This window comes from Eurypyga helias, unplaced genomic scaffold, assembly GCF_000690775.1.
Source record: "Eurypyga helias isolate BGI_N326 unplaced genomic scaffold, ASM69077v1 scaffold31848, whole genome shotgun sequence".
Taxonomy (NCBI): domain Eukaryota; kingdom Metazoa; phylum Chordata; class Aves; order Eurypygiformes; family Eurypygidae; genus Eurypyga; species Eurypyga helias.
Window position 1 is genome coordinate 26,731 of NW_010266814.1, and position 16,002 is coordinate 42,732.

Below are 16,002 nucleotides of genomic sequence, written 5' to 3' on the forward strand. Positions count from 1 at the left end.
GCTGGATGGATCCTGAGTAAGAGATGGTGCATAGAGGCAGCAGTGCAAAACACCTTCCTTGGGGCCAATTCAAATATTGCCCTGGAAGGTCCTGAAGGCAGCAAGACTGAACATCCTCAGCACTGTCCTCTCTCATGAGCACAAATAAGATCAGCTCCCTCATTATTTCCCTTATCACGTAACGCTGCTTGTTGGCGAGCACAAATAAGATCATCTCTAGCTCCCTCATTATTTACCTTATCACGTAACGCTGCTTGTTGGCTTCCCATCAAGAAGGGAAAACTGCCCTACAACCACATCAGCCTCTGGGCAGGAAGGATTTGGGATGACTGTCAAATCCCCTCTTCGGAAATTACAAAATGGCCATCCAAAAAAAGTTCACGTCTCCAGCTGCCAACGTAATAGCGGCGTGTGCATGTGCTATGTGGCCACACCACTTGGATGCCACTGTGCTGGCATCTACTAACACCCTGTAACACAGACTGGACACAGCCTTCCTTTTCATCAGTGCCTACAGTGTTTCCAGGCACAAGAGAAGTGATTAATAAAAACACTGACAGCACCGATTTAAATAACTAGGTCAATAAATCTGCTTGCACAAAAACTATCTCGCTGCTCTATCAGCATATCACGTAACCACAAGTGAGCCACAGACCTCACAATCTGTAAACAGATGTTCTCTCTTCTATCTGTACATCTCTGTGAAACAGGGCTCAACAATCCACATAAATTACGCTTCAGCATTCCCTTATACCACAGTGGCGGCGGTACACCCCAATGCGATGGAGGCTGTTGTATCAGTGGCTGTGCCTGTCACTGTCCCAACAGCTGGAAGAGATGAGACTGAGCAGGTAAGGAGGAAGAACAGGCTCTGAGGAAGGTGATGTGACAGAGCAGACATAGGGCTGCCCACAAAACAAGGCTCCCAACAGTGGAAAAACTTTGGAAGGTACCAGTCAAAGCTTTCACCTTGTTAACAGCATGCTCCCTCATTATTGTCACCGTTATTTAATTGCTTTCATTCTTTTACCTCATGGTGAAAACCACTGTAAAGGGAACAGCAGTCATAGCTTCAGGGAAGTGCAACTCCGATTTCAGACCAGCCCTCAGAAGCGAATTATGAAACAGGGCTTCCCAGCCCAACGCGCAGCCTCCGCAGTGCCCTCTGGATACCTTCCAGAGAATACCCTCTCCAGACAACAGACTGATGAACATCCTGAGAGAGCAGGGAGTTGGGATCTTGCCAAACAACTAATTGAGCTTGTGACCCAAAAAAGCAGCAAAAGGGGTGTCAGCACCAGAAATTTCCTCAAGCCACCTAAAAATAAAAAGCACATTTGCACTGGCAAATCTAATCTGAAAGAGGAAGTCGTTAACAGTCAGTTGTAGTTAGATGTGGTCCTTCGAGGTTTCATAATCAAAAATGCAATTCATTAGCCACTGTTGGAGACAATATGGAATTCTGACTACAGTCCTTCCAGTCATCAGTCCCACTCTCCAGCAAGGACTGCGCGATCCATTGACACTACAACAGCTTGTGTACTTCACTGACCAAAGAACCAGAGCAGCCCCTGCAAAACTCTCCTCTTAGACTGCGGGCATTGCCTCCCCATCCTCCTCCCTCCCAGTCTGGGGCAGCAGCTGCCACAACTGCTGCCGACACTATGTCACATTTTTAAGGCTCCTCATATTCTCTAATGATCCCAGACCATTCTGTATCACTATATTGAGACAGATCTGAAATCAGAGAAGAAAAAGAAAAAAAAGTTTTTAAAAAATCACTTCCCAAACCAGCAGCCCAGCTTGCAAGAGCACTCCTCCACAGAGCTGTGCTGTGCTGAGCAGCTGCTGGATGGTAATGGCGCTCAGCGACTCCAACAGAAAGCTCGTACGCTGCTCTGCGTGCAGACAGGCACTTTGATACGACGCTCCTGAGTGGGGTTTAAGAACCTGCAGACACCAAAACAGGAAGAGGACCCAGGAGAGATGGACACAGAAGCAATCAGCACAGGAAGTTTAAAACACGAGATTCATCTTTGAAAACAAAGCAACATTTTGCCACCATTCTAGATTGCTGATGGAAATGATCTTATTAAAGAACTAACAATGGCAACAGGTTTCCATAGCACAGAAAAAATGAGCCGCTCAAACAATGCAGCGGATGAAAAGCTTGAATCTTTGAAGGGATGGAGGAGCATGAAAACCAAAACCTGAAAATGTGCTGCTGGAAAGAATTAAAGATCAGGATTAGTAGACGGACAGAACAGAGTCTCACCTGAATTTAGGGCCTGATTTTCCTCCCTAGAATGCAGCAGAAAGCCTCCCTGTGACCCACGAGGAGATCACAGCCTTCTGCTCCAAACGCTCCCCAGGAACGTGCCAGGAATGCAGACAGAACAATCCATGTGCTGCAGAGACCCAGCACCACTCGTCACCCAATACAAACGACTCCCTGTGCTCATTAGTCAATTAGAGGAGCCAGGAATCTATAGGAATGAGATTAAAAAGAAGTATTTTTCTGAAAATTAAAACCCATGAGATTAATTCTCACTGAAAGAATGAGCCAAAAAGCAGAAAGAAACCCAAGACAAAAAGGTAAGAGGTATCATCAAGCAAAAACAATTAAGGAAAAAAATTATAAGCTCCAGCCCTGCAGAAAGTCAAGAAGTTATAATGAATGGCCCTTCCATGGAAATATAAATTAGTAAGAGGCACTCAGCAGCCCACATACCTGCCAGAAATCAGGCGAACACACCCACAGAAGCTACCAAAGGTTTTGCAGGACTTCTAGAAAGACCAAACAGTCGAATTCTCTTTGCAAAGCAGCAGCTTTCCTCATCAGACCCATCCGGACCTCCTCTAATGCACACAACCTGGCAGGGGTGACACCATCCTAACTTGGGACACCAGGCAACTACCACTCTAGTCCAAGCTGACACTAATCCAAGAGCCCCCTGACGGCAGGTTTTGAATGCATCAACCACAGGGATGCAGATGCTGCAGCACATCGTACGTTCCCTTGGTGCCTGTTTGATGACCTTTAGCAGCACTATGGGCCTGGAAAGCATGCTAGAGGATGTTTTAAAATTAAGCACTGGATGCAGGAAAACGGAGATAACTTTACATTAAATCTTAGCTCACTCTTCATTTCAGTCTGAAAAGCAGCAACATTAAAGAGCCAGAGTTAATGAGTAATTTTAGACAAAAGCCACGGAATACACATGGTTAGGATGAAACAGACGTGAGCCCAAGTTCGTACACCCAAGCACTACACCGGATTTCAGTTAAACGCTCTGCATTTCTGAATGAATGCAATACACCAGACTAAAGGCGTTTATGTTCGGAACTGAGAGCCTACTTAAAAATGAATTTTCTTCAGACTGGCACAGCACTTCCTGCATGGTCACTCTTAGAGCAAAAAAAAGGGTTCTGATGCGAATTAGCATTAACCACACAGACAGGTTATGATACAGACAAGAGGAAGGTATTGAAAATCTATCCTGCAAATAGAGAGTTTGCCCATACAAACTGCAGCCACACAAGGAGGATGTTGTCAGTGAAACTACTCATGCAAAATGTTCCTGATGGATACCTGGCTTACCTGCCCTGGATCAGCTGCAAATGGGGCCCCTGCTACCCCCTCAGGCTGGCACCTAACACTACCTGCCATCCGCTCCCCAGCTGCCCCTGCCCTTCGCCTTCAAGGCAGCTGCAGATAATTGCAGAAATCCTAGATGCTGCAAATGGACTTGGATGGAAGAGGTCGCATCAGCGCAAGAGCAGCACTCCTTTTTCTTTCTTTTTTCTCTCCACATTAGATCTGGTCATTTTTATTTGCAATTTCAAAGCTTTTCATCAGCTTTAAAATTCAATTGCAAAGAAGGTAGATAAGTAGACTTACTCTCTTAAATAAATCCTACTTCTGATTGGCTTTATAGGAGTGAAGGTAGAAACTAAGGAGCAAAACGACTCTTAATGCCATCTGTACCAGCAGCCTTCTTTCCAAAATTCCTCCCTGCTATTTCAAGGCATTAAACAAATACATTGATGGTTGTGTGTACGGGCAAAGCCTGTCCATATCAAAGTATTAGAAAGTTAGAAATTTGGGAATGAAGATTTCATCTCAAAGGCAGCTAAACATGGAAGGCGGGGAGAATCCCAGAAAAAAACCCACTAGTTAGGTTTGGCTCTCTACTGAACCAGCGAGTTTAGATGCACAGCCTTGAAAGGGCTGCTTTACAAGCCAAATTACAGCCTTACCTTTAAGCTAATTGGCATGGGATTGCAACAACAAGTAATTATTTGGGATGAGGGCTACAAGAATGAGGCACAGTACACACAACAGGGACAAGAATGACACATGAAAGTGGAAAAAGTGGGATTAAAACCAACCAAAAATTAGTCAAACATTTTAAGCAGATGGCATTTCCTCTTCCTAGCAGTCTGATGTGCTAAAGCCAAGCACATGCGCTATGACAGCAGATGGAAATATCACACAGCTCTGTTTATGTTTGGGACCTACAGTAAAGGGAATCATGCAAGCTTGAGCAGGAAATAATTACCCAGAGCCAAAGAAATGGGTGCCTTTTTGAAAATACCAGTCCACAATTAGTCAAGAGTTATAGTCAATAAAAAAATCGAGACAATTCAGTAACAGAAAAACTCAGGAGCGTTCACTACATCCCATTCAGAATGGAAAGAGCAAGTTTCAACCTCTTTGGCCACCTCCTCAAAGCTGCACCTAACCACAATGCATTTTATAACCTGCCTAACACATTTTCTTCTCTTGAACAAAACCATTTTATTTTCTTTCCACTTCACCCAAACCGGTTATACTCTTTCAAGTAACATCAATCCTTGGCCACCCCATGATCTGTGACAAAACCTACTCAAGAAGGCTAGAGGCTAACTTCATATTGATTACTCTTCAAAACCAGACCTGGGGGCATTGCACAAAAGCGCAAGTCTTACTTTTTTGCAGGCTTCTTAAGCTTTCAACTCCCTACAAAGCTCTTCCATTTGCAAAATTCCTATCAACCTCCTACTAAAAATAATTCAGTAATAGCCCTCTGCTTGCTTACATGCCCATCCCAATGGCATCTGAACGCATTAAATGAAGAGCGCTCATTTGTGCTGCCGTAGCATTTTTCCTTTCAAAGTTCTCCAAACATTGACTAATGAATCCGGCAATATTTACCCAGTTGCTTGGAAAACAGATACACTTTTTTATCAGCAGAAAGTAAAAAGTGAATCATTTGCAGAGCAGGGAACAGAAGCTGGGACTTTCAGATCCTATTAATGTGGTATCTCCCCAAACATGAGTCTCAAAACACTTGCTCATAAGATGACTGATCTGTCTGTGGGAGACTCTGAAGATTTACCAACCTACAATCTTGTGTTCTACCCCTGCTACCTGTTACCTTTGACTCACAAACAAAGCACCAGGTATCACAGGAAGGAAAGAAAGAAAGAAATGGTAGCAGAAAGCACTCTGTTCAAACCAACAGCAACAAAAAGCCTAGCCATCACACAGAAGACTGCGTTTTACCAAGCATTATTAACTCAATATTCTGTCATCTCTCACACCACGGTTCATTCAAACGCCTCAGCAAGGACTTCCTAATTGAAACATGGAAATAAAACATATTTTTGTCACATAGTTTGTGGGAATTTATTCACGATCGAAACAGTTCCATGTTGAACTGTGTACAGAGCCACATACGCTATGAGCAAACAGTGACCACTTCAGTGCTGCAAGCAGTTCTCGTCCTGCCCCTTCATCTCTGCCTGTGCAAACAGACTGAAATCTCGCTTGAACGAGGAGCTTATCTGCAATACTGCACGCAGCGGCGTCCCTGGGCATGCTGTGCTCAGCACGGCCCTGCTCCAGCCTGGCACGCAACGTAACTGCGCGGGAAAGGCAGGTACCTGGCACTTCCCAGCCCTGCACCTAAACCCAGGACTCTGGGGACCTCTGCTATCCTGCCTCAAAGTGACAAATTAAGAGGCAACCTCCTCTACTCCACACTAACCGTCTCAGCAAGAAACCAAGTATTTCCCCACATTATGCTGAAAAACTAACCACCCTGGTCTCCCCGAGACCACTCAACCTGGAACTGAAAGCTTGAGTGTAACCTCTGCCTCATACCACAGACCCAATGAAGGCCAAGGCAACGGAGCGCGGTTTCCATGTCTGCCAGCAATTCCGGCAGCCCACCCGCCGCAGACCTGCACACTCCCCCCACCGCATGAAATACACAACGTACTGCTGAGACTTAGCAATCCGTAGTGATTTCCATCAGCGGAGCAGTACCTTCTTGCTTTCTCCTGAAAATGAGGGGAAGGGGGAGAATGACAAGAACAAAAAAAGCACTGCCGGTAAAGAAAAAGAAAGAGACTGCCGGCATCGCCACAGGGAAGCAGAGACGCAAACCACAACTCTGCATGTATGCCAGCCTTACCAATGCTTGGATCCGAAGGCAAAGTCGCCCGCTACAGCAGGATGCGAAAAGCAAAGCCAAAATTCCCTGCTAAATATTGCTGCCAAACAAGCCACTTCTTGTCAATATTTGTAAAACAAATTGAGCCTGTGCTGTAAATATCCCTGCATCTGTGTGCCGTTTGTTTCGGTGTGGAGACTTGCAAATAAGCTCCACAGCACACTTGGGGTGGGAGAATGGCTTGAGCAGCTCTGGTAGGACTCAGCTGCTCAGGCCTGACAACTGGCCCTTTGTGACCGGGGACCGACAGCACTACCGCAGCCTCTCTCATTATCCCTGCCATGAGGTGAGCGGCAGTTTGCAGCCACCTGTGTACCGATAGAGAAAAGCAATGAGCCAAGGAAAAAAAAAAATCAAGGAAAAAAAAAAAAGTGTTTAAAAAGTTCCCTCAACACTGAGATTGATTTCAGAATGTTTTAAAGGTTTAACATGCAAATCAACCACAAAACTTGGTTTGGAGGTTTTTTTTGCAGGCACCAAGACCTCATTTGCCACAAGCCAGTCCTCCAGCTCACCCTTGCCCCCTGAGGAAAGTTCACAAGCTGACATCCCTCTGCAGAAGGGAGTGACAGAAGAGACATCTCCAACAAATACCCAGCTACAGTTGGTCGGATCATCTGTTTTTTCCAGGTTCTTCCTAAACGAGTGATCTGAAGGATGCACCGTTCAACCCTTCAAGAGAAAGTTACAGCTATTCCCATGTTACAGCACCCTATCCACTGCCTGTCACTCAGCAAGTGGCAGTCTGTGATGTTACTGGCACCAAAGCACATTCTGGGAACCTACAAATCTATTCCCAGGACTCCCAACCTCTTACAGTATAACATTCAGCAGGCTGCTTCACTCTCTTGGAATAATTCACTTTTCATTACGAATAGGAAGCTTAAGTATTTCTCCACCATGGTCAGAGGAAAGGCACTGCAAGTACCAAGTTTCCTAGGAAATGTATTAAAGCACTACCTGGAAGAGACTTTAAAATACATTTCTTGAAAGTAACTTCCATAACAAAGTTTGGTTTTGTATGACAACATGTGGAAGGGGAGAGCATATTGGGCTTTGATGAATTAAGTTTATTTTACAGCACAACCAAACAACACTTTTTTCTCCTCATCACCATCACTTCACAAACTCAGGAGCAGCCTGACACATTGAACTAAGTGCCAAAACTTCCCTGGATTTCAAGTCCTAAACGCTCAACCTTTCCTTCACCAACCAGAACTAAAATGAATCCTGGAGATGTTATTGCTTAGTCATATTACAGCAGCATTTTGAAAAGCCAGATGTACAGCCTCATCATTCCGCATCGTGCTTACCATGCACACACAGAGTGAGTAACCCAGAGGTAGCCCAAACCAAAAGGGAAATAGAAGACAAAAAGGTAGTGACCACTCCACAGTCACAAACAAGGATGATTAGAAACTAAAGCCAAGAAGCTGGCCCAGTATCCTATTTGCTAGCCATCATTACTGACCACCAGAAATTGTTTATCAGTCCTTTGGTTAAAAAGGGAGACTAGATTTGAGAGTTACATCAGATCTCCACACAACCTTCTTTTCATCAGGGCCAATACAATTTATTTGCTGGCTTTTCAGCAGGTGGGAAGTGGTACAGGCTTCACTTGATTTCTGAGGAGCAGCCCTACTTTCCCTGCCAGCTGATGACTTGGAATGCTGTCCCCATCAGGTGGGCAGAGAATAAAGTGCCTGTGCATTTGGAGGAGCCCAGCAGAATGCAAACAGAAGGCAGAAGCAGAGGACTCCACAGGAGAGATACCTGCCTGTGGCAGGGGGAGAGCAAGACAGGTTACCTGACAACAAAAGCACATTAACTTTGATTTACCAATGACTTATTCTGGGTCACTGCTTGATGGGTGGAGGTTTGTTTCAAAAGTATCATTTTAAGGGAGCCACATGATTTTCAGAGCTGACTTTGATTTGCACACAGCATACAATTTGTCCAAGCCATAGCAATACACCCAAGCACACAGGTAGGCAGTAAGCTGCTCCTCTGCAGCATAGGAAGGGGAATTTGCCACCTGCAGGCAATGCTCTCAAAACTGCAGAGGCAGAGAGACACTACGATACACAAGCTAAAACCACAGGCAACGTGTTATTGAGCAGAACCACAGTGGAGGCTTTCATATCTGCAAACCAGAAAGTACACACCTGTTCACTCCTCCCCACTCAAGCAACCACTTACAAAAACATGTTTCCTTGCATTCACATTAAAAATTGCCACGAACCTACAAGCACAGAGGAAGTTCTTTAAAAGATATTTTAGTGAGAAACACAAAGGGGTGGACACTTCAAATCCAAGCAAACAGCCCTATTGCTCGTGTGACATTTGCTGTTGGAGCAGAACTGAGATGGCCTCCAGCTGAGGCAGAACATGTCCTCAGGCAAACAGGATTTCTCCTCCCTGAGCTTGTGGGAAAGCTGGAGCAGTCAGAGTTTCCATGCTCCATGCCCCACATGAAAGGCAATGCTAGCTGGGGTCTCCAGCTTCAGGCTGAAAAACATACTGTCAGAGAGGAAGCAACAACAGCCATAAGAAAAAAAAGATTCCCCACCACTGGTCCAAAGGAAGAGAGGATAGTAAGATGTAGGCTCCTTACAGCTATGAAGCAACTGCACAGAATGACGTGGGTTTGGGTACAGGCAAGAAGTTTCAGAGCCATCAAAAAGCTAATTCAGCAATAAAAGCCAAAATGGGCAAGGAAAAAAGGAGAAAGCCAGTGTGACACATACCCACAGTCTATCCAGCTTATAGTACCTCGTCCTTTCACCTCCTGGGCCACACTGGACAGTAACCTGAGTGAGCTTTCCGCAGCAGCAGCTAGAAAACAAAATAAAATAATAACAAAAATAAATTAACAACAACATTTTTACTCCACACAGAAAAACACACTGGTGAATCTCTTTGTTCTGAAGCACTGGAAGAACATTTTGTCTGATTTGAAGAAACCAGTATGAGAAGGATCAGTAAAACCTTCTGTAACCTAGAAGGAATGCTGGCTGCAGCTCAAGTTGGGTGGCTCCTTCCCTCAACCCCCCCTTAAAAAACACACAGAAATTCATACCTCCAGGCACACTCCCTGACCTACGAGCTACAGTGCATCCTCTCCTGCAAACCAGCTTCCATCCCAACACTGCCTTTTTCCCGTGGCTGGACATCACCCGCTTTGTAGCACTGTCTTTTAATTTGGGCAACTTCATTTAGGACTTTCATCAGCTATAAAGGCAAGTCATTCAGCATCTCTGCTTGCCTCAGTTCTATCCCTGTCATACACGGAAAATCACACACTTATTCTCACAATAAGCCTGCAAACTACCCAAACCAACAGTTATGAGGAGCTCAAAACTATCAGCAGAAAGCATCCAGGAAAGGTCCTTCCAAGAACTGGCTGTATTATAAATACCCAACAGAGATTTATTTTATAATGCCATGCCACATGCGTAGATTTGGCCAAACACTTCCACTCCAAAACAGTCTTATAAATGGTATTATAAATAAACATGGAAGAAAAACGTGTGTGACTCTTCACTCGCCTCCATCTCAGATTTTGGCTGACCCAGCTCATGCTAAGGCCTGATGGATGCTGGGAGTAGGGCCACTAGGTCAAAGTTAGCAGTGCTGGGTTAATGGTTGGGCTTGATGATGTTAAAGGTCTTTTCCAACCTAAAAGATTCTGTGATTCTCTGAATGGCAAATAAGTGAATTAATGTGACAGACTAGTCTGGGAAAAAGAGGATTGGGCCCTTGTTTGTTGTGTTTATTACATTTCTTAACGAGCTCATGAAATAAACTTTAAGTCACAGAGTACCCTGTCCTATAAATTTGAGAAATCCAAACAGACCTTGACAAACAAGACGAGCTCAGGAGAAAAGAAATACAGAGGTTCCAACAACTGCCAATTTGCCCAAAAATCTAACAGAAACTGTTTCCTGCCTTGAGAAAGAGAAAATAGAAACCCTGAGTCTCTCCCAGATCTATCGAAACTGCTGCTGCTCACAACTACTGCAAGCACTTGAATATAAGAATGGCTAGATTGGGGACGGCAGAATGCCTCTGTAGACCAGTACCTTGTCTCCAACATTTGAGAAAGTAAAGGCCTATATAGGTCAGAGTAGACAAGTAGAGCCAGAGGGGAGTGACAGCCCCCTCAAATAATCTCTAAGCCTCCACAATTATCATCTCAACAATCTCCTCAGCCAGAAATTACTTTGGATTTTGCTTGGGCCTGATGCCATCAGGGACACCAGCCCACATGCATTCGCCCTGAAGAAACTCTACCCCCAACACTGAAAACATGAAACTGCCACCTCTGTCCAACACCGGGACATAGACATATGGGGGAATTCTTCGCAGGTACTTAGAGCCGAACAGTTTGACAAACATCCTTTAAAAAATAAGCATTCAGGATAGGATGGACTTGTCCCAGAAGACTTACTAGTTAAGCAGCCCTGGGAGGATACCCATCTGGGAGGGTGAACTAAACATCTCCTATAAATGAGGACATCTCCTGAAAGCAATGAATTTTCTGCACGAGACAGAAACATTCATCTAGCTTTGCTCAGCTGAGAAGCAAAGCCTTTGTTCCAGCAGTACGATCGGATGCTGGCCAACATCTCACCACAGCTAGGGGATTTATATCTGGGATTAGAATCACACTTTCAAAATTTTCCCCCTCTCCTCTTTCTGAGTGACAGTTAGGCTTCTAATTGTGCAAGAATCACTGTTCTAGGAAGAAACATTAATCTCACAGTCAGCTCTCTGTGCAATGCTTTGGACTGCTAAAACGAACCAATTAAATAACAAAAACAGAAAAAGAGAAATCTCCACAACACAGCTTTTGAACAATGCCCATAGGGCAACATTTATTTGATGAGTGTCAGAGCTGAAGTGCTCTAGTTGTGCTTCTAAAAATGAAAGCAACCACCACTTAAAATATTAAGCGTAAAAAGAAAATTTTCCCTTTAAAAAGCTGAATAATACAGATGTCTTTTTTATCTAAAGCGTTCCTTTCAAAATCAAAAAACGTTAGAAATTCTTTTATGACTTTTACTTTGAACCTGTTACTACAAAACCATTTGGCCAGGTTCAAGCACTCCCAAGTTCCCCGCTACCACAAAACACAAATATTTTCACAAAAATTAAGTCACATCCATAATTTTAACTGTTTAAGAATAAGCATATATTTAGGAAACAAAGTTAATTATCTCAGCACCTGCATATTTTTCTGTGCAAAATTCCCTGATACCGGGTCACCACATACTGCTCCAATTTGCCACATTATAAACCCAGAGCAACTCTACCAACATCACTGTATTTAACTGAGATAAGACCTCTGCAACAGGTCAGAAAGGGAGGACCCAACTCCCAAACAAAGCTTTATCTTATATTGCTCGCCGGAAGGAAAAGGAAGCAACAACAATACAGCACTAAGGAAAATCACCTCGGTGACACATTTTACATCTTGCTGTCCAATGGTTTCCACACGCACAGCAACGTTCTGCACTTGGGATGGAGCTTAAAGATCGTTTCTTCATTTTACACAGTGTCACACAGAACAACACGTCAAAACAAACAAGGTGACAAAGGAGAAAAGACACAGCAGGAGCAGAACAGAGCAAAAGGAAGAGCAAACAGACAGGTAAGAGCAACAGCAAACAGCCGAAAGGAGGGCCTGAATGAGAAAAGACAGCAAAGAGATTCCAGGGGACAGGTGGCATGACGTGAAACAAGCCATTTCGTCCTCTTACACAAGCAGCTAATTTTTTATTTTTTATATTTTGTTAACTAAAGTTGAAAGACAACCATGGGACACCCAAGACTGTCAGAAGCAAAGACTGATTGATTTCAGTACTGTAACTATTCATTCAGCCTTTTAGTGTCACCAGGAAATTGAAATTTGCAAGCCTCTGTGATAAACACACCAGCAACTCTGGCTGGTAGCTATTATGAGCAGCCGGTTTTGGAGACAAAGCCAGAATAAAGCACTTCTTTGCCAATCAGACAGAGCAACTGGATGACCAAATTCAGACAACTCCAATCCTGAATCATCAGGAGTCTCTGAGTTAGAACAAGGACACCAGTCCTGAAGAAGCCCTTGTAGTCACACAGAAGCACCTTGCCAGTCACGTAAGGCAACACCGAACAGAGAGCAAGTAAGGGCAAAGAGCTCAGGAATCTGAGTGTGTACACAGGTAACCAAACATGCACACAGATGTTCAAATGCAGACACCTTGTTGAGCACAAACATCCGTGACATCAAAAACAAGGGGGACTTACCAGACTTGGAATAAAGCACTAGTACGTTGTTCCGTGTCCTGAGAAGTTTCTTAAAATCCTTGTGGTCACTTATTTTTTCTATGAGTGGAGACACCTTCAATGAGCACACAAATGCTGGCAAGAATGCCTACAGAAAGACAAAGCCAGAAATATTAGTAACAGCTTCCATGCTGAGAAACAAAATACAAAGACAAACGGCTTTTGAAATTGCCTTGACCTTCTTCCATAATCTTGAGACACTACCTTAAATAACTATCATATCGATTTGATCAGCAAAACAAACAAGCAAAAACCAAAAAAAGCCATACACATATTGAAACTGGACCAATACCGCTGTCAGCGAGCATCCCTAAGTGCAAAGATGAGATAAACACAACATCAAGAAATATGGTTTTAGTAAGAAGCCACCCCATTTAAAAGTTTGTACCCTCGTCAGATAGTCAGATAAAAATTCTTCTGTAAATTCAATATACTGTAACAAGAGAAGCAGCAAATTACCACTTCAAGAGCAGTCTTGTCCCTAGACCTCAGAATATGCTGCAAACTCAACTGAGTACTTTGATATCCCACAGAAGACAGTGAAAGCCATGAAGTTAAAATAACTAACCCACACTGACACAGAGCAGATGAAGGAAACGAAAACAAAATTTGTGAGTAAACTAGCATCCATACTACAGCACTAACCACAGCCCTCTCCCACCTCCCCTTCCATAGTGGAACAGGGCTTATGTTTCCCACGGGCTGTACTGTACCTCTCACACACACCAGTGCCTTTGCCACAAGACCAAGTTTGGCTTCCCCAGACTCATGGAAGGCACGGCATTTAATCCCTCTGCATCTCCAATCTGTATCTACGCACAGAAAATTTTTTCTGTTGCGTCTTTTGGTCTATTTAAATCATGACAGCTCCAGCAAATTCTGTCTTTTATCCTTCCATAAAGTAAAACTCCTATCAAAGTGCAACCATAACCTCAGCTGGGGCCTTCACTGCTCATTTGTACTGCAATAATCTTCAATAATAATCTTATCCATCATGCTATGCTGCCTCCCTTCTGCACTGTACTGAATTCATAGTAATGGAATGATTATGGGAAGCTTAGCTGGAGAAATTATCTAGTTTACATTCACCTTACAGTAAAACCTTAACACTTAATTGCTTGGCTAAAAGCTTTAGCTCATTTGCCTAACACACACAAGAGGTTCAACGTTTTCTTAATTACAGAACTAATTTTCATCATGTCTCATTCCAACTGGGCTGGAAAATGTGTCCAGGGTGGATGTGAAGAAGTAAGAGGCTGTTCTTCGTGAGTTACAGATCGCACTATTCAAAACAAGGCACTAAGCCAATCAAAGCCAGAACACGCAGCCCCAGGCACTACACTTCATTGGAAATTCAGCTATTTGCGAACACCATGAGGCACAGAAACAAAACCTGCACTTACGAAGCAGATTTTATAAATGCCAGCAGGTTTACATGCAGAAAGGGGAGGGGAGTTTTAGGTTGCACAGGGGACAGGCTGAGATGAAATGGGGGTCACCCTCAAAACAAGCTCAGGACAAGCTCAGGAAAAAATTCTTCACGGAGAGGGTGGTGGGGCACTGGAACAGGTTGCCCACAGAAGCTGTGGATGCCCCATCCCTGGAAGTGTTCAAGGCCAGGCTGGATGAGGCTTTGAGCAACCTGGTCTAGGGGAAGGTGTCCCTGCCCATGGCAGGGGGGTTGGAACTAGATGGTCTTTAAGGTCCCTTCCAACCCATTCTGTGATTCTATGACATGTTTGGGAATTTAAAGTTACTAGAAGATACACCTTTAACAAAAAATATAAAAGCACAACATGCCACACAGGCTTAGAGTGAACAAGTTACCCCACCCCATAGGCAGAATTCCCACTACTGATCCCTGCTGACCAGATGGTCTAACTGTGAGAAGGGAAAAAGCACGTTTGCAAGTCAGCCCCTACCTTCAGCATAAATGCCCTTGATGCTTGAATTCAACCAACAGAGTCGCATTCCTCTAAATCCAGATGCCCAGAGCTCACCCTTCCCACTTCATGCTGATGCATGTGAATCATTTATGTATTTTCTGAGAGAAATACATGGTGTTGCCAATCAAAGTAGACAAATACAGTTGTGCTAAGTGGGGTGACACAGACATGCAAATTGCTGCTCAAAACTCATCGCAATCAGAGGCTGTACAGGAGAGATTAATCTAACATTGATTTATGAACAGATCTCTCTAATCCTAAGAATTTTTTAAAAAACTTTTCCACCACAGTGTTTTTTTAACTATCCAAGTGTCTTAAAGTTTTGCTTATATCTTGAGGCTAAACCTAAACTTCACTGAAACTAAGGCTGAACAGCAGGAAAAAGTGAAACTATAGGTTGTTCGTTTTAGAAGCTTTCTTCTTTCAGAAAACTGGGCTCAAATAAGGATATTCTCCTCTGTGAACTCACTGCCAAAAAGAAAGAATTGGACTAAGAAAGCCTCAAAGACGACTTTCAACGTGACGCCAAATGGTATCATGAACTTTGTTTAAAGCATCTGTATAGTTTTACCAATAGCTTGGAAGCACGTGTATTTCATGCCTCTTCCAGATGGAATGGCTGTTTAGCCAATTTCAGTGATCTTTTTTTTCTTCTTCTTATAATGGCAGAGCTATAAACCTCTTGAAAAATTGGATTCAGGAAACAGTGACAGCTTTAACTACTGCCTTGTCGGTGTTGCCACTAACAGAAAACTCACTGCGCTGGTGGAACAGCAGGCGCTCGGAGGGAGAAGCACGTCACATCGCATATACCCACCGCTACTTTGCCCAATTCCTCCACAGATATCAAAACAATACGTTACTCATTTTCCTGAAGTTTTACTACAGCAGCTCAATCCGATCCTATGGTTTAGGCCAAAACCCACTGGGAAGTGCATTGTGCATAAAACCGCACCACAGTCAGCCCTGCCGAATAAATCATCATCTCCCCTTGATTAAGATTAATGCTGCAGCCTTTCCTGGTTATAAAGCCCAAAAGGTCCAGGCAGGAGGCATCGAGTTGGGGAGAAATGCCCTGCCTGCACTTCTGAGGCAGCCGCGGCAATGCTGGGAGGTTATCGCTGAGCTGAAGAGTTCACCACCTCCCAACACGCATTTGCACTACATGGTGTTTGCAAACTGATAAGAGTTAAGTAGTTCCACTCTCTCCAGCTTTCTCCTGCTGA

At 43.9% G+C, this 16,002-nt stretch overlaps 1 protein-coding gene across 1 annotated transcript in view; it reads right to left on the reverse strand.

The window, feature by feature from the left end:
* PDIA5 (protein disulfide isomerase family A, member 5) overlaps positions 1–12,918 on the reverse strand; it is a gene marked incomplete at both ends in the record, with an annotated part of 38,751 nt that extends 25,833 nt beyond the window's left edge. Inside the window, 2 exons of the mRNA XM_010157230.1 lie at positions 9,248–9,335; positions 12,792–12,918. Of these exons, the coding sequence (XP_010155532.1) occupies positions 9,248–9,335; positions 12,792–12,918 (215 nt within the window). The remainder of the gene's footprint in view (positions 1–9,247; positions 9,336–12,791) is intronic.
* Between the last annotated feature and the right edge of the window lie 3,084 nt (positions 12,919–16,002).